The 25,300-nt window shown below is 38.3% G+C and overlaps 1 protein-coding gene across 2 annotated transcripts in view; it reads left to right on the top strand.

Moving 5' to 3' along the window:
• The window catches only part of LOC129417250 (BRISC and BRCA1-A complex member 2), a 205,963-nt gene that overhangs the window by 33,022 nt on the left and 147,641 nt on the right, over positions 1-25,300 (top strand). For both annotated transcript variants that reach the window (XM_055171795.2, XM_055171796.2), the window contains exon 4: positions 4,309-4,403. In XM_055171795.2, coding sequence (XP_055027770.1) covers positions 4,309-4,403 — 95 coding nt within the window. The remainder of the gene's footprint in view (positions 1-4,308; positions 4,404-25,300) is intronic.

Genomic DNA, 25,300 nt, shown 5'->3' on the forward strand with positions numbered 1-25,300 from the left:
ACATAAGAAATCAGCAGGCGCACTAAAAGTTTGAGGTTTTGACTTTAAAATGTCGTCGTCTTGTGTTTTTGGCTGCCAAAATATAAGTAACAGCACTTTTGGTTCAATCAAAACTAAAGTTTTACCGGATCCCGGCATACATTCCTTCACAGAAATAAAGAAGACAATTGTGGTCGAATGGACGGAGACGATCGCAAATAATGCTCGTGTTTGCAGTGCACACTTCAGATCAGGTAAAATTATCTATGCATATGTACTGGTGTGTTGGTCTTATCTAGTACAAATCAGCAAGTTTCTGTTTTATAGGTGATGATAAGTCAACCGTCAGTGCACTAGCTAGCTAAAATGTTAAACAAACATACAGCAATAGATGTGTGTGCCATCCTTTGAATGATCTCTTTAAAATAATCCCCATTGCTTATCATAGTTAGCCCAGCGATAGGTTACATTAGACAATAAGCCTTGACAAAATTCCCCAAACCAGCCGAAAATACTTCATATGTAGGAAATATCCAACACCTGGTTAAAATGTTTCCAATGAGAACAAGATACAAGAACTAACTGTAACAGAGTTCATTTACAAAAATAGCTGTCACGCAGAGTCAGTAACTTTACATATTCGGACAGTTCCGAACCTTCTTCTGCATCTATGTTTAATAAATCCCTCCTAAAACGTCCTAGCTTACGCTTGTCAGCATTGCGTCCGCGCCTCTTTTTGGCTCCAACTAATCCCGCCCACCCGGAGACGTTGCAATGTTTACAAACTTTTAAGGAGTCTTTACTTGTAGATGGTGCTTTATGCATGTGAGGTTAGCTGAGGCTGATAGCAACCTCAGTTAACTGATAAATATGTCAGACAGTCTAGCTGCTGTTAGCTGCTAAACTATAATTACTAAAACTATAACTGAAACTAAATAAAATAAAAACTAAATAGAAATGTGTTTGCAAAATAAAAACTAAACTAAAACTAACAAAACCATTCATGAAACTAACTAAAACTAAACTTAAATTTAAAGCAAAATTGAAAACGATACTAAAATTTAAAAAAGCAAAACTATAATAACCTTGGCTCCTCGTCATGGCACTCTTGAGAAAACTCCTCGGGATGACACGATTGCATGTGCAAGTTAAATATTGTGGAGTGATATAGCAGTGGTTTCTTACACAGCTTACAAATTACATTTTGTTTTTGTCCTTGATTTCTCTTTGACACTCCAGAAACCAAAAAAAATGCCACACAGCACTTTTAAGATGTTTTGGCATAAGCAAGATTCTCTCCTCTGAGAGTCCTCACGCTCTTTTTCTGCCATTTTATCACAGTAAAATGCATATGAATATTTGAATATTTGGAACATATTTAACATATGCCTGAATAAGTTAAATACAGTCAGCAGTGTTACAATGCTTTATATTGATTTATTTCAAGATACTTTCAAGTTTAGCTATTGCTCCACAAATATGAATTTGTGCGTCTCTCACTTGCACTTCATGATCCTGCGTTCTTTATTTTTGACAGCTGTCAATGAGATGATAGTGGGCGGGGTTTTGTGTGACGTTGACCTGTAAATGCAGATATGATGGCTGGATTGCGTTTACATTACCTCTGCATCAGGACACACAGAACGGAAAACATTCCGATCACAGACGCGTTTACACTTGTCTTTTTAATGTGTATGTGGACAACATCCGGATACAGGTCACATGTTAATGCCAAGTGTAAACGCAGCCAATGATTAGGCCTAAATCTGATTGAAATCAAAGCTTATTTAATAATTTTGTTACACCAAAGTTTAAACCCGTTTAAAAATAATCAGGGTTACATTTAAACTGTTGTTTTGATCCAGGTTTAAATTTGACAGTAAAACTAGATTATCTTTAATCCTGTGGCTCCAATACTTTAATCTCTGTTTTAAATCTCAGTTAGGGATTAACTTTAAACTTGCATATGAGGAGGTTTAAATATATTTTTTTACAATTAAATGTGTGGCTAAAATATCAAAAACAGACATCGCAAGCGTGGCAGCGCTATTCAAATATACATATATTATAACATCTCAACAGAGTGAGTTTGGCAGCTTAAAAGATTATTAACAGCACCGGTGACTAGCCCTGTCACGGTAGCTACTTTTCATAGGCCCCAGAATAATGGCGATAGTCGATAGTATTGTCTTTTTAATACCATTTTATGTCACTGATTAGATATGACAATAAAATAGCATAACATAATAATGCAAGAACATCCTTTCTAAGAACACAACTTTGATTTTTAAGAATATTAAGATAAAAATATGAAATATTAATATGAAATTGGAATGTAAGAAAAATAACAATATTCTAAATATTTAAAACATAAATAAATATTATAAAATATGCATTTTAATTTTAAACAGCTAATAGTGATTGTTCAGTATAATTCCCAGCTTCACAGGGTTAATTGCTTTAGACAAATGTTACTCTTATCGTATCTGTGAGTGTGTGCCATTACGCGCAGTTACATTTATAATAGATACACCTCCGATCTAAACACTAGGGGCCTATTATAACGATCTGAGCGCATTGTCTAAAGCGCATGGTCTAAATGGGCATGTCCAAACCCATTTTTGCTAATTTCACGACGAGAAAAAATGGTTTATGCGCCAAGCGCACGGCCTAAACAGGTTGTTCCTATTCTCCTAATGAGTAATGGGTGTGTTTTGGGCGTAATGTGCAATAAACCAATGAGAGTCTCAGCTCTCATCCCTTTTAAAAGCAAGTTGCGCCTGGCGCCATGCCTAATCTATATTTAGAAAGCAGAATTTGTAAACTGAAAAACTAAGCGGAGGAAGAAGACCACCAGTTTAAGTTTAATTTTGTTGGTTTTATTTGTATTGAAATTATTTTTTTTTTATTAAAACCTTTAAAAGACGTTTTCTTTCCGTCATGGATGTAAAGATAGCAGGCTTTTAAATGCTGTAAATGTATTAATATCCTACATAATCTTTTTAATCTCATAATATAATTTGCAAATATGCAAGAAAAGGTTTGTACTCTAAAAATACAAACAAGAGATAAAGAATTTACAAACATGCGGAGAGCCGTTTCAGCACTCGGACAGCACTGTGAGTTTTTTAAAGCATTACTTAAAAAAGGTTCTCATCTCACCATATCCACAAGTACAGAGGTCTCATAATTTGTCCTCATTTATGTCCAAGAGACTCAATAATAATCTTTTACATTTGAATCCTTTAATTTTTCATATTTAAAAGCTTTTTTGCGCTGCTGCACATCCATGTGTGTGATATGCAAACCAGCGTTTTCGTTCCGTTTATAGGCGCATATTTCTAACACGCTCATTAAATAACAAAAACACTATTGCACCATAGACTTTAGACCAGGTTTTAGTTGGTCAATGGCGTAGTCTATTTTAGTTGCCTTAAAAATAGTAACGCGCCAACAATGTTCCTGAACACACCTCGTTTTCGGACCCCATGGGCGCAACATTGGGCGGAAATGCATTTGCTATTTAAACAACGTGGCGCTAAACATGAAAATGATAATTGTGCTGGGTTGAAACTAGCAAAAGACACTTGCGTCGTGCATTGCGCTGGGTGTATGATAGGGCCCTAGATGTTATGGTTATGTTTCAGATTACTTTTTATTTGTATAGCTGTTTTCATCGCCTCAGTTTTTGAACAGTTCAATTTTATTTATATAGCGCTTTTCACAATTGGTAATTGTTTGAAAGCAGCTTTACATTAATAGAAGCAGGGAAAAACACAGAAAATTTGCCAGATAGCATAACATAAATACAAATAGCATAAGCAGCAGAATTTGCTGTAGCTATGAATCAACATTATATTACATTAACACCCTGACTTTAAAACTGAACACAGCAACCTTAATCATGATAGCAATCCACAAACTAAATTTATTATAAAACAACTCTAAATACAACAGATTTCAAACATACAGAAAATCAACAGCATAAATAAAACCAGCTAACACTAAAATAGTAATATTTTTTAATGCAGTTACACTTTCAAAACACAGAATTGAACATGAGGTAATGCATGCTGTGAATAAAAACCCTTGTTTACTTAAAAAATAAATAAATAAAAATAAAATTGTTTGCTTAGATTACTAGACAAACAATTAAGTCTGTTAAGTTTAACAGACTTTTGTTATGTTTTAAATTGTAATTTTTTACAGTGTTTAAAGCACTCCAAAAAACTAGAAGAGTTAACAGCTTGAGTTTGACTTAAATTGGTTAAATCTAATATTGATTGTGTATTTGTAAGTGTGATTAATATAAGTCTTTATCTTTTACAGGGGATATTATTTTTAATGCCAGAGAACCAGAGCTGCCCCCTGACTTTATCTTTGGAGAGGATGCTGATTTTCTGCCAGAGCCATCAGAACTCCTGGTGTGTGTTTAGATTATGCCTACAATTGCTCTACATCCCAAATACAGTTTATATTGTTTTTTTTCTTAGTAGGTTCAAATTGCTATGTCATTGAAAGAAGGAACACAAATTAGATATTTTTCTAGGAGTCATCTGGCAAAGTCTTATTGCAAATAATAGTCTGGTCGCAGTGTCTGCACTTGCTTATGGGTTAGTTTTAGCAGCGTCTTGAAAACAGAACAGTTTCTTTGATCATCAATGAACTGCAAAGTTGTGTACTTCAATCTAACTTCAGAAATGTACATAAGGAAACAGAACAATGCTGTTGTTGTAATTTAATGTCTTTTAAGTAGTGGTGCAGCAGGTGTTTTGACTTTAGAAAAGTTACTTAAATCAGATGGCTGGTATTGATATGTGTAGTCGATTCAGCAGCCAGATTTGACCTGCAAGCTGTCAGAATTTTGAACAGAGAGTGTTGGTAAATAACATAATGTATGCATTGTTTCTGCACTAAACAAATAGTAGAATGGCACAGTTAGCATCTTATACCTGTGTGCTGCTTGCTACAAAAGCCTACCGGTAAATAGTTATTTGCCATTCATAGTTTTAAAAATTGATCTCATGGATCCAAACATATTTCTTACACTTTTTACAAGACTTGTTGGGAGAAAGTGGTGCTGTGTAGTTTTTGTGCAATATGCTGCAGATTTAGGAGTGGTGTGTTTGATTTTAAATGTGTCTGTAAATGCCTAAATGTTGGTGGTTAGAGCTGTACTTCAGTAGAGCTTGTTCTTGGTGTACTTGACAAATCTCACAGATCTATAGCATACATTAGTACATAGTGATTGTCCTATCGTTAGCCTGTGAGATCACCAACACAAGGTAGTATCGGGGGTGGGGCTATAATTTACTCCTTTTTTTCTTTCTTCATTTTTTACTGATTTATGTCAAGCCACTGGATTGGTGGACAAAAAAGAAGATGATGTACTCTAAGGCCAGCTGGCAACACTGTCATAACCGCAACTTTTTTAAACATGATGCCGTTGAAAGGAAATGTCATACAGTTTAAAGAAAAAGTATTTGAACCCTTTGGGCTTACTTGGATTTCTTCATAAATTGGTCATAAAATGTGTTCTGATCTTCATCTAAGTCACAACAATAGAGAAACACAGTCTGCTTAAACTAATATCGCACAAACATTATACGTTTTCATGTTTTTATTGAACACAACATGTAAACATTCATAGTGCAGGGTGAAAAAAGTATGTGAAACCCTAGGCTACTGACTTCTCCAAGAGCTAATTGGAGCCAGGAGTCAGCCAACCAATCAATGTGATGAGATTGGATGTGTTGATTAAAGCTGCCCTTTCCAATAAAAAACACACACCAGTTTTGAGTTTGCTGTTCTGAAGAAGCATTGTCTGATGTGAAACATGCCTCGCACAAAAGTGCTCTCAGAAGACCTACGGTCAAGAATTGTTGACTTACATAAAGCTGGAAAGGGCTACAAAAGTATATCTAAAAGCCTTGATGTCCATGTGTCCACGGTAAGACAGATTGTCTACAAATGGAGAAAGTTCAGCACTGTTGCTACACTCCCTAGGCGTGGTCGTCCTGTAAAGATGACTGCAAAAGCACAGCGCATAATGCTCAATGAGGTGAAGAAGAATCCTAGAGTGTCAGCTAAAGACTTACAGAAATCTCTGGCACATGCTAACATTTTTGTTGACAAATCTACAATAAGGAAAACATTAAACAAGAATGAACTTTATGGGAGGACACCACGGAGGAAGCCACTGTTGTCCAAAAAAAAAAACATTGCAGCACGTTTGAGTTTGCAAAAGAGCACCTGGATGTTCCACAGCACTACTGGCAAAACATTCTGTGGACAGATGAAACCAAAATTGAGTTGTTTGGAAAGAACACACAACGCTATGTGTGGAGAACAAAAGGCACAGCACAGCAACATCAAAACCTCATCCCAACTGTGAAATATGGTGGAGGGGCCATCATGGTTTGGAGCTGCTTTGCTGCCTCGGGCCCTGGACGGATTACTGTCATTGATGGAAAAATGAATTCCAAAGTTTATCAAGACATTTTGCAGGAAAACTTAAGACCATCTGTCCGCCAACTGAAGCTTAACAGAGGATGAACGATGCAACAGGACAACGACCCAAAGCATAGAATTAAATCAACAACAGAATGGCTTCAGCAGAAGAAAATACGCCTTCTGGAGTGGCCCAGTCAGAGTCCTGACCTCAACCCGATTGAGATGCTGTGGCATGACCTCAAGTTAGTGATTCACACCAGACATCCCAAGAATATTGCTGAACTGAAACACCTTTGTAAAGAGGAATGGTCCAAAATTTCTCCTGACCGTTGTGCAGGTCTGATCTGCAGCTGTAGGAAACGTTTGGTTGAGGTTATTGCTGCCAAAGGAGGGTCAACCAGTTATTAAACCCAAAGGTTCACATACTTTTTCCACCCTGCACTATGAATGTTTACATGTTGTGTTCAATAAAAACATGAAAACGTATAATGCTTGTGCGGTATTAGTTTAAGCAGACTGTGTTTCTTTATTGTTGTGACTTAGATGAAGATCAGAACACATTTAATGACAAATGTATGAAGAAATCCAAGTAAGCCCAAAGGGTTCACATACTTTTTCTTTCAACTGTATTTGCATGTATTACAAGCTCATGTACGAGTTAAGAGGGTTGCACACCGGACGCGCAGCTCAGCACTGCGCTTGTCCGCGGCACCTCTTCTTTGACTCAGGAAGTTGCTCAAATCCCACAGAGCGGCACTTACATAGTTTAACATTAAATAACATTATATTTGTCCCAAACCATTAATGATTAGCATTGGCTGCTAACGTGTATATTTTGCATTTTGAAGTAGACGCTATCTGACTGAGCTTGCGCTATTTAATGTGCACTTCCGGTTTACGAGTTGTCCTAGACGCGTATTACAAGCTCTCTCACGCAAAGAGAAGCCCGCAAGCTCTCTCATTCGAGAAAAAGCATGCAATGCACACTGGTGACTAGGGCTGTTCCGAATACCATTTTTTGAGCTTCAAAGCTCTAGTAGAAATCAAATTGAATATTTGACGCCTCGGAAGGAGGGGCTGAACATAGTTTCTCTTTAATAAAGGCAGGAATCTCTGTGTGTGTGTGAGTACAGTTTTATTATGTGGCGGAAGTGTTGCTGCAGACCCAAGGGAGTGTAGTGCCTTCTTTTTTCGTGCAATATGGACATGTGACACGTTTAGAATTAATAAACTTTTAATAAACTACAGAACAGCGCAAGCCAGAAGCGGCATGCCTCACGCATCCTGCGAGAACAGCATTAGTGAAACAAAACACAAGAGCAATATTTTAGCCATTTAAATAAAACAATAAAAATAAATGAATGAAGTTCAACAAACTGTAAAAAATGGTAGCATACTTTCACAATCAAGTTTATTTACTAACACTTACACCATCCAAGATGTTTTTTTCATCAGTACAACAATAAAGAAGATATCAATTTTGCAGAAACCCCAGTGCTCCGTCATGCAAGTCAACCGTTCCGCTACTTTAAGAGCTAAGGCATATATATGCAATGCAAAAGTAATACCCCATAACTCTGTGTGACATATTGACGTCTTGATAAGCAAATCAATTAGTTTTTGCAAGAAACGGAACGTTATTTACAACACTATTAGCGTGAATGCCAAAGCAGGAAGCGCGCTTTACGTTCGAGGCGATCTTCTACTGGTGCCGTTTGGTGGCTGTTGGCTATGGATGTTGGTTTCTCTGCGCCACCTATAGAGCGGGAGCATGAAGCGCACTTCCTGCTTGGCAAAAGCTCTGCATAAAAGCTGTAAAATATATATATATATATATATATATATATATATATATATATATAATAATTATATAAAAATATAATCTAATATTCTGGTCCAGCCCTACTGGTGACGCAAGTGCGGGAATGTTATTGTTGATGATAGCATAATCATAATTTAAAACTATAACACTATCATCATGAAGGCCCACTATTGGTCATTTCAATTTGAGCTTTGGATGCATTAAAAAATAAACGTGTGCGACTAAACCGTGTGAAACGCTGACCGGAAGTGATGTATTTCAGTGTGCTGCAATCAAAACACTGTGTGCAATTATTAATCTTTTTTTGTTTAACTTTATCAGTAACACTTAAATCCTTTAAAAATGATTGAGTACTGATAAGTAAATTAGTAAGTATAAATACATACGTAGGTCAAGTTCACTTTATTTGTATAGCACCTGTAAAACAGCATTTCTGCTGACCAAAGTGGTTCACAATAAAATACATAGGAACAGTCATACAAAAATTTGTTATCATGTACAGCAACATCATAGCCATAGAATCACACAAAAATAAAAGACATAAAATTAATTAAAACCTAAAAGAGCTTAAGGTTGTTTTCACATATGTTGGTGCGCACCGTGGTGCGGCCTCGGAGCGCACCAAAATACATTGTATCATTTTTCAGTTAGTGCGGTCCGTGTTCACATGTATATTTTTTACTTTACTCGAAATGCCGCACCGTATGCCATGTGACAACGGTCAGCGCTGTCATTGGTCTCTGACAGCTCTTACCGTCTCATGACCACCCCCACGTTTCCATGACAACCAGCCTGACAGGGAGAGCGCAGCTATCAAGATGTGGAGATAAACGATGCACGTCTTTGCGAAGTTTCTTTGCTTTAACGCGAAATTGCGTAGCTGTTCTATTAAAGCCTTTCTCACGGATCCGTTTGCTAAAAAGCCCGTAATGTCACTATTTCTGTGTGGAGGACAGCTATGCATTTATAAAATCATCAGCTCAAACGTAAAGGAGACAGCGAATCTCTCTGCAACGGACCAGATTGGCTTGTTTGTTGTTAACCCACAATATAACACCCGGCTCACGTCACAACGGAAGCCCAGTGGCTCAAACATGTGGAGAACTTCCTGTATTTGGTTCGGTCCGAGGTCCGGCAGTGTTCACACCACAGGTGGGTCGCCCCAGAGTTCGGCGACAGCCGCTCCGAGACCACCTGTTTAGAGCGGTCTCGGAGCGGCCGTTTAGTGCGCACCCGAGTGCGGCTGTTGTGTTCACACTGACCCAAACGCACCGTACTCGGAGCGACACGTCATTTGGGCCGACCTAAACAGTGTATATGTGAAAACACCCTAAGATCTACAAGTTACGAGTAGGCCTGAGAGAAAAGATGTGTTTTCAGAACTGACTTAAATGAAGACAAAGAGGGTGAAAACCTGATTGACCGAGGTAGCAAATTCCACAGCTTAGGGGCAAAAAAACTGAAAGCTCTGTCACCTTTGGATTTCAAACATGATGATGGAACTGTTAGTAAATTATCTGAAGATGATCTGAGGGTTCTTTGGGTAGTGTATGGACAAATAAGATCTGAAATATAGGCGGGAGCCAGTCCATGCAAGGCTTTAAATACAAAAACCAAGATCTTATAATCAATTCTGAACTTGATGGGTAACCAGTGTAAGTTTGACAAAATAGGGTGATGTGCTCACGTTTTTTCTTTCCCGTCAAGAAGCGGGCTGCAGCATTCTGGACTAGTTGCAGACGGGCTAGGGAATACTGGTTTATACCAGCATATAATGCGTTGCAATAATCAAGCCTCGTTGAGATGAAGGCATGAATAAGTGTCTCTAGGTCACCAAATGATAGAAAGGATTTTAATTTCCGTAAACACCTAAGCTGGAAGAAGCTAGCACTAACAACAGAGTTTATTTGCTTATCAAATTTTAGCTCTGAGTCAACAACAACACCCAGGTTTTTTACACAAGTGCGGATATTAGCTTGTAAGGGACCTAATCCTAATATGTAGATTAAAGATACAATTTGTAAGATATTTGCAGTAAAATATCCAAAAACCACTAAGCCAGAGTTATAATTTTGTCCAGCTGATTACTTTCAATATCTTTAATGTTTTCAACTACTTGTAAATCATGAGAAAATTGCCATTCTAAACAGTAACACGTGGCAGAGCCTGTCAATGACGTTAATATCCACATTACCCTTTGTTACCGCCTTTACTGACGTAGAAACCACATGACAACAGTGTCATGGACAAATGCGGAAGTAAATGGCTACTTGCCTGTTTATGGACCACAATTTCTCTCTACCGTCTGCCGTTGGTTGTGTTGTCAAAAACAGCTCTTGTTAGTGTACGGGCCAACCAAACGACCAAAGAAGAGTTTGGGACAAGAAGAGAGAAAGATGACAGAGAAACACTTTATTATCTGCAAGTGTTTCTTTAACATAGTGTTCCTGCCAGAGGCCCTTTACAGGTGCAGAATATGCCAGGCACATCTTGCTTGACTATACCAAACATGTCATGTTTTGCCTTATGGTTAGTCCAGTGCTGCTAAATAGTTTCCAGCTATTTTCCCGAGATTCTGCAGAAAAAGTATATTTACAAAATGGCATTTTCCATCCATTGAGCTGTCATTGATGACAGACTACCTAATTTGAAGTGTAAATTCATTGTCATAAGGTGGCAGAAGCAGCATTAAAGTGCAATAGTAGTGACACAGTCACACAGCATGAGTCAAATGTACACAAAGTACAAACTAGAGGTGAAATAATATGACATTTTTACATCACTATGACACTACCACAGATTTTCTACTCGTTTCCCATACACTCCAAACAGATCCCAGTAACTCAAAGTCATTATCTAACCATTTAAACATTCTGATTTTAAAATGATTTTACTTGTAAGTGCACTTTTGTTCACATAAACATCAAATAAATAACATCAACATTAATCACGGCACATTTGGGGTCGTGAAATAAATTATCATCTAGTTCAGATAAAACACAAGTGAATAAATCAGAGTTTCATATAAATACAGGACAAATCAGCAAGTCATCTTTGTCTATGGTCTGCGTATGTTTTGAGAAATTGGGTGTACTTTAGAACCCAGGAGTGACCTGCATGCTCGTGCCTCGCAGCAGTCACGGAAGAAACAAACACAGAGCTTTAAACTCATCAGATCACATATTGTAATGGAAAATCGGTCTGTCCAATTAAATATTAAGTAAACATTCGTCAGTACAACTACATTTTTCTAAATGTAAAAATTTTTTGTATTTAAATTCAGTCAGTACTCTTTAACACTTCAGTTTAACAGTAACAAAAGTAATTTGCACAGCGATGCTCGGTTAAGCCATTTGTTTACTTTTTGGCCGCACATCACCAGCTGCTAGTATCTCCTCCTCACGTACCTTTACACCGGTTTCCCACCGCAAGCATGAGCAGCGCGTGAGGAGAGCGTTTGCCGCGCTTGGCCATTGTGCTTTCACACCGGCTGCGTTTGCATCGCATACTGTGCAGTTTATTAACAGTATAAAAATCTCAAGTTCACATTACTTTATTTTACATGCATTTATGAGCAAAACCTCTTTAAGATGCTTTTTGACTTATAGTGTAATTTATTTAACTGTGATATGTGTAATCCACATTGTTTTCGTGCTGTTCTGGTCCGTGTAATGACAGATATAGACACAATACACAATTATAGACATAATTAAAACTGCAAGCAGTGATGGAAGGGCCCTCGCACACATGATTAAAGGGAACAGTAGTAAATAGGCATTTAAGCATGTAAACATAGGGGAACCATTTAAAAGTGTAGTATAATGTGCCATATTTCCTGTTGCTAATTACAAATGACAGTGAGGTAGCATCGTGTAAGAGAGTGAGAGAGAGAGAGAGAGAGAGAGAGAGAGAGTGTGTGAGTGAGTTTGAGTGAGTGTTTGAGTGAGTGTGTGTGAGTGTGATGTAAATATTGGCACGTAGATGTGTTCAGTCCAGGACTCTTATTGATCATGTAAAATGTAGGGCAGATCTGACATTGAATAATCAGTGTAAAACATGTCACTTCTTGTTGCCAGCAGGTGGCGCTATGGCCATAAGGGACTATTGGCATGTAGATGTGTTCAGTCCAGAACTCTTGTCAATTATGTAAAGTATGGGACAGATCAGACATTGCCTGATCATTGTCAACATGTCACTTCCTGTTGCCAGCTGGTGGCGCTATAACTATAAGTGACTATTGGCATGTAGATGTGTCCAGTTCAGGACTCTTATCAATCATGTGAAGTTTGGGACAAATCCGACATTGCGTAATCATTGTAAACATGTCACTTCCTGTTACCAGCGGGTGGCACTATGACCATTACTGACTATTGTCATGTAGATGTGTTCAGTCCAGGGGCCTTATTTATAAAAAGCTGCGTAAAAACCATCCTACATTTGATCTTACGATCATTTAACAAAAATGCGTACGTGTGATTCATAAACCGAATGTACGCGCAGAAAATGCGCGTACCCCTTTCAAATTTATAAATCACAAATGAACTTGAACTTGTGTGCGCAGCCGAGCAGCTTCAGATCTCCGCCTTTAAACAATGCGTAATTAATGTCAGACACATGAAAGAGCGCTTGTCAATGTTTAAACCCAATTTCAAACAGCAGAAATGGCTTATATTTCCAAAAACCTGCAGCAATCGGACAAGCAAAAGTGCGTACGTCTGCTCAGACCCTGACGTGGCGCTAAGCACTTTTCCACGTCAAAGACAGTTTTCATAAATATGGACTTTGCCATGGATTTTTGCCTACGCACACTTTATGATCAAATCTGTGCGTACACACGCTTTATAAATGAGGCCCCAGGACTCTTATCAATCATGTAAAGTTTGGGACAAATCTGACATTGCATAATCATTGTAAACATGTCACTTCCTGTTACCAGCTGGTGGCGCTATGACCATAACTGAGTATTGGCATCATAAGTGACTATTGACATGTAGATGTGTTCAGTCCAGGACTCTTATTAATAGAGCTGCAAATTTCGACTATTTTTTCAACCGATTAATCTATCGATTATTTTTTCGATTAATCGAATAGTCTAAAGATTTTTTTTACAAATAATAAATGTAACATCTGCTATTAATGCCAACATTTTATTGAAGCATTTTCTCAATTAAACAAATACACAAACAGTGCCAAGGAAAATATAACAAATCACATAAAAACAAGTCCAACATTAATTCAGCCTAACATAAACAGTGCAAAAGGGGCATTATTCACCTTAAACAAATAAAATATATTAATATTAAAGAAGTAAAATAAAAATAAATCAAACTGAATAATAACTCCTTATTATTATAAAAACATGTCCCGCTCTTTATTGTTCCAGCCCTAGTGCTAATCATAAACTAATGAAGAGTCATCATTAACTACAAAATGACTCACATGAAATCATTGTTTATTAATACATTAACTAAAAAACATGTCATGTTGTACTTAATGATGACTCTTCATTAGTTTATGATTAGTACATGCATTTACTCAGCATTAGTTCAGACTGAAGTAAAAATAAGTTCATTGTGATTCATGAACCCTTATTATAAAATGTAACCATTATATTATTACTGTTAATATTATTACTATCAGTAGTAACGTTACTGCATTCTCATTTAGCATCAACTTTAACATTTAACTTTTCTTAAGTCTCGAGTAAATACAAATTTAGTTAGTGTGATCTTCTAATATTTTATAAACGGCGTTTACGCTGCTGTTACTTTAAATAAACGCATGTCAGGAATACCTAACGAGACGAGCTTTTATAATATCTGCGCACATAGCAAAAAAATAAGCTATGGGAACTCCGCGCTGCCAGCTGGCTTTCAGTGCACGCGGGCACATGCCTATCTCAGTGTAACAGTAACTTATTATTTCATAACTTCTTAATATAAAAAGTTAAACATGTCCTGCTCTTTATTTACTGTTTCAACATACTGCCCAGACGCGATGCAATGTCGTGTCTGTCAGGCGTCTCGCAGCTCGTATTAAACTAAGATGTAAACACAGCTGTATTAAGCACAATATATGCCTGCATTGATTCTATTGTTGTATAAAAACTTACTGTAAAAATTCAAATACTTACGCTTCCGTCGCGTCATTTTGAGGCCGAAGAGCTCCAGGTTGTTTTCTTTTAAGATGATCATGCACAGATGTTGCGCTGCTGTGGTATGCCATTTCAGTTTTACACAGTATGTGTTTTATTTGGTCTCTGCTTAAAGTATTCCCACACTTTTGATCACGTTCTGGCTGTTTGGTATAAAACTTGTATTATCCGGTCGGAGCTGAAGCCGCCTTCATTTGAAAACGTAAACAATGCGACGCATCGACGCATTTCCGGCAAATCAACGTAATTACGTAATCGACGTAAACGACTACGTCCACGCGTCGTTTCAGCCCTACTTATTAATCATGTGAAGTTAGGGAAAGAACAGACATTGCATAATCAGTGTAAACATGTCACTTCCTGTTGCCAGCTGGTGGCGCTATAACCATAAGTGACTATTGACATGTAGATGTGTTCAGGTCAGGACTCTTAGCAATCATGTGAAGTTTGAGACAGATCGGACACTGTATGCCTGAGTTCCAGCCACCTGTTTTATGGCGAAACATCAAACTTTGGCGGAACAGACACAAATTTTAACATGGAATCAAATCCTTCGCAATTTAGCATCACAAAATCTGCCAAAATCTGAGAAATACTTCCTGTTTGGTGTAGGGCGTTGCTCCAAGAGACTTTTTTGTAGGGCTTGTAATAATACATGAGCATACCGAAATTCGTACATGTACATTAAACACAGTCCACGGGCTGCTTCATTGAATATTTGAAAGTGGCGCTAAAACATGTCCCTTCAGGTTGCCAGCTGGTGGTGCTATGACTATAAATGAAAATGGGTATGTAGATGTGTTCAGGTCAGGACTCTTAGCAATCATGTGAAATTTGGGACAGATCGGACATTGTATGCATGAGTTCCAGCAACTTCCTGTTTCATGGGAAAACATCAAATTTGTCGGGCCAGAACCGACACAAATTTTTAGGTAGAGTCAAATCCTTCACAAAGGCCTTAAGATGACACTCACCAAATATGAAGATGATCCGACGAAAACTGTAGGAGGAGTTAGTTAAAGTATGACGCCTGGAAATGACAAAAACTGCACCCAAATCACAAAATATCTCCGAATAGCTGACTTCCTGTTTGGTTTATGGCTTCACTCCAAGAGACTTTTTTGTAGGTCTTGTCATGCTACAGAAGCGTACCGAATTTCGTAATTGTACGTCAAACACAGTTCGAGGGCTGCTTCGTTGAAAATTTGTAGGTGGCAATGTAGAGCCATTTTTCCACGCTTAATTCCAAAGCCTACACCAATTGTAAATTTTCACCGCTCTTGACATCTGTGTAAAGTTTCATGGGTTTTCGAGCATGTTTAGGCCCTCTAAAGTCCCGCTGAAATTGGAGAAGAATAATAAGAAAAATAATAATAATTAAAGCTGCAAGCAGCGATGGAAGGGCCCTCGCACACATGTGCACCGCCACCCTATGGCCTTAGTAAAGCAGTGAACAAGGGGGATATGAATTTAAGTGGGTAAATATAGGTGCATTTTCAAATGAATTTTAATGTGCCACACCCAGGGCCGCCTTAACCTAATGTGAGGCCCCGGGGCTAAGAGGTTTTGTAGGCCCCCCTTCCCATCGATTTATAGTCTCTTTTTTTAAGTGTAATATCTAGGTAATCTACATCACAAAATGCATTAGTTTCTTTCGAGACATACAACAGTGAATTTTCCCTCTTTGAGCCAGAAAACACCATAATATTGTTATTAACATATCACTGAGCCCACTTGAGCATAAACACAAGACACTTTATTTAACAACCACACACAGCAACTTGTGGTGATAATAAAACCAAAATGTGTGAAAGTTTATATGTTTATAAGCTTTATGTTTATATAGTTTTTGGAATATAATTTGCAGAAAATTGCCACTCACTAACTAAATGCTCACCACAGTTTTAAAAATATAATAAGTTAAAGTTAGTTTTAAAGTGAAAATGCATTAATGATAACAAAAGATAAGTCTTTATAGACATAATCTTGTTAAATGCATTAATGATAACAAAAGCTAAGTCTTTATAGACATAATCTTGTTAAATGCATTAATGATAACAAAAGCTAAGTCTTTATAGACATAATCTTGTTAAATGCATTAATGATAACAAAAGCTAAGTCTTTATAGACAGAATCTTGTTTTTTAATCAGTTATTTATTTTGTAGGCTACTGAAGATATAGTATGCATTGTATTTATAAGCATGTAAACCGACCAAGTATGAATATGCACAAAACAGACAGGGAACATACCTGTATATAAGATCTTTAGATAATGAGATTATAATGGTGCTATCAGGGGATGATCATTTGAGATGGTTTTGTCGCTCTTTACTTTCTTAGACTTGCACCTTTACCGTTGCGTCTCTTTCTCGTCTTTCTACCAACAGATGTGTGTACTGTGAGCTGACGTCGCGTCAAACTACATCGCTCCAGCTGCGCACGCGTCACTGATATAAATGCGAGTAAACTTAAACTTTATAACAACTAACAGCATTATGTGCGGGAACTCCTTTCTTAATTTAGCGGCACAGTTTCTTGTGCACGGGTCAGAGACTTCTGCATGCCAGAGACTCAGCTGAACGAGCACAGAGAGCGAACGAGCGAGCGCGCGCACGAAAGAGAGAGAGAGAGAGACCTGCACCTCACTAGTGCATAGGGGTGGGCGATATGACCAAAATCTTCTATCACGATAGGATTAATTTTATATCATGATAACGATATGTATCACGGTAGAGGTTTTTTTATGTTTTAATAAGGTTTAAATCTTTAATACCGTAGAAATGTTCATACTTCTCACAAAAAAAACATATACAAGCATAGAAAGAAGATAAAAAGCAAACAAAACTCAAGCTCTCTGAAGATAAACAGTCATATAAGAATGATAATAAATAATTATGCATGTATGTATAAGCCTATACATATTTTTATTTAAGGTAGAAAAGTGATTTAATCAGGAGCAGTGAGAGATTTTCTCTCAATGCTGTTTGATTAACACGAGTGACAGACGGGAGCAAAATTAGGTAACTTCCCCTTTAAGACCAACGTCCAGATCCAATACAGTGTCACACATGCGCTTTCTGTTTTAGCTGTTTACTTTCTCTTAAGACCTGACTGGTCGTGTTTATGAGGATGCTTGCAAAGACGGGAATTTTAACGCATATATGTATTTAAGGCCAATAAAGCGGGAAAAATGCTCGCGAGCTTAATGAGCAGCAGTCGCGCGACTTGCGCGTTCCTCACAGACAGAAAAAGCAGCGGCTGCGCGACTTGTCCGCTCCTGACACACAGAAAGAACGCACGCATACAGATCTGTTGTCTGTGTTTCAATGGCTTAAAATAACTTGTTTTAAAACTGCAGTGCTTAAATACGTGTACAAACGTTACGTTTTCGCGACCACGCGCACAGGAGCGTGACGTGGGCACGTAACCTCGATAGAAACGATAGTCCAAAATCTCTACCGGTTGACAATTTTCTACCGGTTAATTATGTCTACCGGTTTATCGCCCACCCCTACTAGTGCATTATGAAATTTCAGAAATTACTCTTTCATTTGTTGGTGGATTATTTCCCGTTTCTCTGTCACACTCAGTCTAACGTGCAGGAATGTCAAGTTGACAACGCGCACTTAATTACATTACGCAGGATAAAAAATATGTTACGTCTGACATTTTATTTCACGTTAAGTTACAACGGACCAATCTGCAGCCATGTAACGTGCAATTAGAGTGATTGACAGAAAACCCGACAAGTTACAAAACAATATGACATTTTCAGCTCGTCATGAACGCAAACTTGGGAGGCCCTTGAACTTGGGAGGCCCCTGGGCTTTAGCCCAGGTAAGCCCGTGCATTAAGGCGGCCTTGGCCACACCTCCTGTGTGTGCTATGACTGTAACTGATTGTTGTTATATTGATGTGTTCAGGCCAGGACCCTTATCAAACATATGAAGTCTGTGACAGGTCGGACATTGTATGCCTGAGTTACAACAGCTTTCTCATGGTGAAATATCACACTTTGCCAGGCTGCCACGGACACGCCCTTTAACGAAAATTCCAGATCTTCGCAATTTATCATTGTGAAGTCATTAAGTTCAGACTGACCAAATATGATGATGATCTGAATAAATTTCTATGAGCAGTAAATCACAGTGTAAAACATGCCATTTCCTGCTGCCAGCAGGTGGCGCTATAACTTTTACTGAATATTGCCATGTTGATGTGTTCAGGCCAGGACACTTATCAAACATGTGAAGTGTGGGTCAAATTGGACATTTTTAGCCTTAGTTAGAACAACTTCCTGTTTCATTGTGAAACACACCATAAGTGACTATTGACATGTAGATGTGTTCAGTCCAGTACTCTTATTAATCATGTGAAGTAAGGGAAAGATCGGACATTGCATAATCAGTGTAAACATATTTCACCTACTGTATGACAGTCTTACTTGACTTTAGTATTTCTTTTAAACAAGTATATTTAGTTTAATTATTTATGTAATGCCGCTATTCTTAGTAAATCTTACTGTTTATACTAGATATTAGTAAATATTATGTGCCCCGCCCACTCCTTGTAGTTCTTCTTACAGTGTAAAAACCTATTTAAGTTGCATTTTTCAGAATGATAGTTGGGTAGACTGGTGCTGAAAGCATGAGTTAAAATTAGCATGAGAGCACAAAAAAAAGGTGCAGGTGGGAGTGGTAATATCTAGGTTATTTGCTAAAAAGGCACACATTAGATAACACAGGAGCAGTGTTGGGGCTAGTTACTCAAAAAGTAATATATTACGTATTACATATTACTCTCAAAAATAGTAATGCCTTACTTTACTTTATTACTCCCTGGAGAAAGTAACTAGTTATATTACTAGTTATATTACTAGTTACATTTTTTTTCTGGACAAGAATGTTTATTTGGGCAAGCCACGGCCAAGAAAATATCCAAACACAAAACTCCCAAATCAAGAAAAAGTTACAATTTTATTAGATTAAATTTGACAACAATTTACTCATTCAAAATACAGGGATGACAACAGTTTGCAATTCATTTTAGATGGACACCTTTAAATGGACAGCTGATGAAAGAATGACGGTTCACAATAAATTATTTCCTGATAAAGACTTCCAAGAGTTCTGTATTCTTAGCAAGGGGATACCATGATGTTTGTGCACATTATTTACCCACCCACTATACACAGCAATGCACAGCAAATTCATCCAACACCCAAACATATAAATATATCAATTTAACACCGCAAAGTAATAAATACACATTCAATTCAATAAATATCATTAATATCACTCAAGCTAAAGACACAGCCTTCGTCAATTACGGTAAAATTGATATACAAAATTGATGGGATAAACAACCTGCACGCAACCCCTGTTTACATACAAACAAACAATGAAATGAGCGCCGGGAGACCGTGGCATAACCTTACATTCATCAAGGTCTCCACGGCAAGAAAACCCACCGTAAATACACCACCTTTTAATACAACATAAAAATTACTGCTGGCTTCCTTACCCGCTACCGGACGTGGGGCACAGTGTTCGGAGAAACATTAAAGAGTGTGCACTTCACCGTCAAGTTATTTTCCTTCCGTTGAACATAATAAAATAATGACTGATTCTCCACCCGTCGAAAGTAGCTTTCTGTTGCTGGGAACCTTCCTCTGAAAAATAGCTTGCCGTTGTTGACGCTTCCATTTTACCGATCTGTCTTTGAGTGTGCCGCTCTGTGCTGCTGGCTGCCGGGTGTCGACCAATCGGTGATGGTAAATGATACCTCGTGCCAAACTTAGACCAATCACTGTTCCATTCACGCCCTCCTCCCCTTCCCTTTTGTTCTCTGTGTTGTGTGCCTTGTGTGATGAAGGTGCAACTGGCGAATGTAACGCAAGTAACTAGCTCGGGAAAACTGTAATAATATTACCATTTTCAGACGGATAATGCCTTACACTACTAGTTACTGAAAAAAGTAATATTATTACAGTAACGCTTTACTTTGTAACGCGTTACACCCAACACTGCACAGGGAGCAACAGCTGATTTCCATACTGACTAACGCAATCTGCAAAGAGCAGCGCAAATCAGTTCAGTCACAAATATGCAGAGCAGATGAGGTGCAGGTGATCTACTAACATCTGATGCACTTGAGTTCATCACCACAGACATCGCAGCTGAAAATTAGGGGTGTTTAGTCCCAGCTAACGAAGCCATAGTTCATCGAAAAGAACTGGAGAACTGAACAAAAATGAAGGTTTACAAGAAGTTATGAAACGCCTGGTATTGTGTGCTGAATTCTAGTGACTCCTCTTTTATTTCCTCCAGCAAACAATATTTTTGAATAATAAGCTATGTTCCTCTGGCATTCGGTTACGTTTTAAAAAAATCCTCTGCCTTGTACCACGCTCTCTCTGGTCTATGCAATCTCTCTTTTATCAACAACAATTGCATCCATTTCAAGGGCAAGATTATTTAAGACATGCATTTAAATTTAAGACATGCCCGGTTTAAATATTGGCGCAAATACCAGTAATATCACACACGCCAACATTAGGATATAGCATTGCGTGAATCATTTAAATATTCTGCCATAAATTTTGCGTCTGAAAGTGGAAATACTAAAAATGAATATGCAATAAGCTCAGTCGCAAAAATAACTAGACCAAACTGTTTCAGCGCTGATTATCCACTGTGCATCTTTAGTAAATCCTGACATTCATTATTTAACGCCAAAATGATGGTTTGCGTTGGCACAAGCTGTTAGTAAATCTGGCCCCAAGTAGGGCTGTGCAAAAAACTGACTGCGATTCTCATGCGTGTTTCATCAGTAAAGCCGGTTCCGTGACTAGTAGTAAATCGGCATCACCTGCTTTCAGATGGACCGGCATTTACTACACAGAGCCATAGTTCACAGAGCAGCTATAGGCAAAATCGCATAAATTATCGGAGTCGATTTTTCTCGATTATGAAAGAGATTTTGCCTAGCTTTCTGTGAACTACGGCTCTGTTTAGTAGAGCTGCAACTAACAACTATTTCTTCTGTCGACTAATCTAGCGATTATTTTTCCGATTAGTCGACTACTCTAACGATTATTTTTTATTATTATTATTATAGTGTTCTTTTTTTGATTAGCTATTTAATCTGTTGGATAATCTGTTTTTCTACTCTCTGTCTGATCTGACAGTCATTGTTTGTTTTATTGTATTTTAACCCAACTGAATGCTATTTTCACATATTATCTGTTCGGTTGACAGACATATAGGGGCGGTTTCCCAGACAGGGATTAGACTAGTCCTAGACTAAAATAAATATAAGAGCTGTCCAAACTGAAAACATCTTGCACTAAGACATATCTTAAAATACATCAGTGCCCTTAGTTTGGCCTCAAAATGCACACAAGTAATGTTTTTAGTAAGGCATGTTTGTTTAAACAAAATTATATTTCCTAATTAAACTAAGGTCTAGTCCTGGCTTAAGCTAATCTCTGTCCAGGAAACCACCCCAAAGTCTATTAAAATAGTGACTAAACATGACCCAATAATCTTGTGTTTAATCCAACCAGCTGTTACTTTAACTACTAAGTTACTAAAATCTTGATGTATAAACGCAACATCGCAGACAATTTGGCGCAAATTAAAAAATTGCCATTACACAGAGTTACTCCAGAAGGCATGCGCGGGCATAGGAGAGAGAGAGCTCGCGCACAAGCACATTGAGAACCAGTGTGTGTGGGAAAACACTGCTATCCTTTCATGATAAACTCGAATCAGTCGTCTTCTCTGTCAGTAACATCTGACGTTTACGTGAAAATGCAAGTACACAGAGGAATCCGCATGGAAAACACAGCCAACTTTTAATTCTTTCACTCAGTGATGAGAGGCGCTGTCTAGGGGCTTCACGCAGAGAGAGAGAGAGCGCGCGCGCACAAGAGAGGCACCACCGAGCACTCACAACAATAAATGAAGCCGTTTTAAATTAAAATGTAAATGTTGCGGCCATTGTTGATTTTGTGGCGCACACAAACAAATCAATGTATGGGAAACACTGCCAGCAGCAGAAGCCGCCATTACGCGAGATGAATGTAAACAGCGTGACGCGTCGACGCATTTTACGCATGTCGACGTATTTTCGTAGTCGACGTAATCGATGACGTCGACTCGTCATTGCAGCACTACTGTGTAGTAAATGCCGCTCCATCTGAAAGCAGCTAATGGCAATTTAATAATAGGAACCGGCTGTACTGATGAAACACGCATGAGATTTTTTGCACAGCCCTAGCCCCAAGTCTGCAGTCTAGACATCAAGCATATCTCAGCCTGTGGTGATGTCTTGTTTAGGCTTATGCTAATAATGCATGAAAGAGATAATCCTGCTATATTCCACATTTTCATTTCTATGCCCTTGTTTCAACCACAGTACAACCTACATCTAATGAAACAGGTTAACACAACTCAAAACATAATTTTCAGTGAGTCTGTTATATTACTAATTTTTTATTCCTATGCCCAAAACTTTTAGGACTTTGTAAGACTTAATTTAAATGTATTTCTTGTAACTTTTTCCATATAACAATTCATGTATCTTTAATTAATTTAGTAAGGGTTGTTATCTAACTCATTGTTATAATGACTGGATATTGTCCCCTGTATGGTCTACTGTTTTATTTTGGATTAAAGTGCTTGTCAGTTGCCTCTTCCCATTTTCTCTGGGTACAAAATTTCCCATACATTCCAGTACAGGAACTTTTCATTAGCGTGCGGGAATTGATGTATAATTCTGCAAGGCCCCTGGCAGCCACATTAACAGTTCTGTTTTTACGAGTCACCTGGCTTCATAGGAAGGATGGAGCATTCACAATAGAGAGCTGGGGGGATTGTTTTTTGGCAAAACCTGAATATACTGTTAATAATGACCAGGAAACTCCCTAAAAGTATTTCAGCTGAAGAGATTTTAGGAACAGCTAGAGGACACCAGTGGCTGGAAAAAAATTACACAATTAAAGCAGTAGTTTCCCTCAAAACAAACAGTCACTCAATAGTTGATAGCCTCTATGAGCAGTTGATAGCCTCTGCATCATGAGCAGTTGCAGCTAGTGCTAAAAAAATTTTATTTTCACAACGTGATAATTACCAGGTACACACACACACACCAGAGGTTGCGTTTAGGGCTGGGTTTCGATTCAAATTTCAAGAATCAATTCGATTCCGATTCTCAAGATCTTGAATCGATTATCATTGTTCGATTCGATTCAATCCGATCTGATCGGATCTTCGAGATTTAGATAAGTGTTTTTAAAAAAAGCCCGAAATGGTGCCAGATAGGGGTGGGCGGAATGACCAAAAATCTATTCCATTAGTCATTTTATTTCACGGTAACGGTATATTCGGTGTTTCTTGACAGTCTGTAAAATGATAGCTCCCGATTCTTGTTAATCTGTTAGTACAGTCTATCGCACAACAGCTTTTTCCCATTTAGACGTGTTTTTCCCGTGTTTTTGCTGATTTTGCACTGTACTCAAATGCTGCCGCTCTGTCTTTTGCCACTCAGTGGGTGTAACCGCAGTCATTTTCGCCGAAGGTGACGTCACGTGCATACCCTCTATAAATAGGGACAACTAATGAGGGGCATAGCTGAAATTAATAATGAGTAAGGGAGCGGGTACAAAGTGACGAGACCCGGGAAATACGTGGTCAGAAATAACTAATACAAAAACCACACATCTCCCACATGAAACATTGACCTGTCAGAACCCTGACTGGATCTTAATACAAAACAGGAATCTGGCAGGATCCTGACAACATCAACATGTTTCCACATGTGCACTATTATGTTGCAACATGTGGTGAGATATTGTTCACATGTGGTGATATTGTCCACACATGAGCACATATGGTCCATACGTGAGCACATATGGTCCATACATGAGCACATATTGTCTACATGCATGTGCTTTTTCTGTAAGGCTGTTACAGCACCTGTGGTAGTAAAGACTGGGTGCGCGTTTGACGATGTGTTTGACGTTGATGTAAGCTGTGCAGACCGGTTTATGATCTCAGTATTATGCATGATTCAAAAGCAAACAGTTAACTCCACTTCCTATGCACACTCGCGCCACAGCAACCCCACCAATCTCCGCAAACGCTGTGTTCTCGCGCTCTTCCATTACACTAGTGTTTTACTTCAGCAGCACTGCGCAGACCTATCAGCTTATGACATCAAAGTATTGCAAGGTAGTTTAGAGAGTACTTGAGTATTTGCACTCACGCAGAACTTCAAATTAAGCATATGCACAGTGCTCCATAATCTGCATTAGGTCAAATACCATGACTAGAAATTATATTTAGTTGTAAGTGCAATCTGTCAAAATTACTTTCACATTTGTCCTTCTTCCTGCTAAAAATATTGTCGCACGCACGCTCGCACGCATGCACGCACGCACGCACGCACGCACGCACGCACGCACGCACACACACACACACACACACACACACACACACACACAGTAAAGTTGCCTAATCACAGGCCAGGATGTTTCTTTTTGCTTCAATAGCGCAGCACCAGCACATGTTTTCCCTAAACTCCATCAAGGGAAGCAACAAAGTCGACCAAGCCACGGAATATACCGGAATGTTAACCATCATAGTCAAAATTAACAATGAGGCTACACAGAGCAGTTAAACCATTATATTATGTTACATTGACTCTGCTCTGACATAGTAAATTTGTTAAACTAGATTGTTTTTTGTTTTTGCCTTATTTCTTGTGCTTGCTAAGGAAAGCACTCCATAATAGAAAAAAAAACATAGAAGGCATGGAAGATGGAAGGCATATGAAGGTTGTACTGTAGCACAATGCTGCTTTAATAGCACATGTTGTTCCCTCAAAG

The sequence above is a fragment of the Misgurnus anguillicaudatus genome, unplaced genomic scaffold (assembly GCF_027580225.2).
Source record: "Misgurnus anguillicaudatus unplaced genomic scaffold, ASM2758022v2 HiC_scaffold_28, whole genome shotgun sequence".
Classification (NCBI taxonomy): Eukaryota; Metazoa; Chordata; class Actinopteri; order Cypriniformes; family Cobitidae; genus Misgurnus; species Misgurnus anguillicaudatus.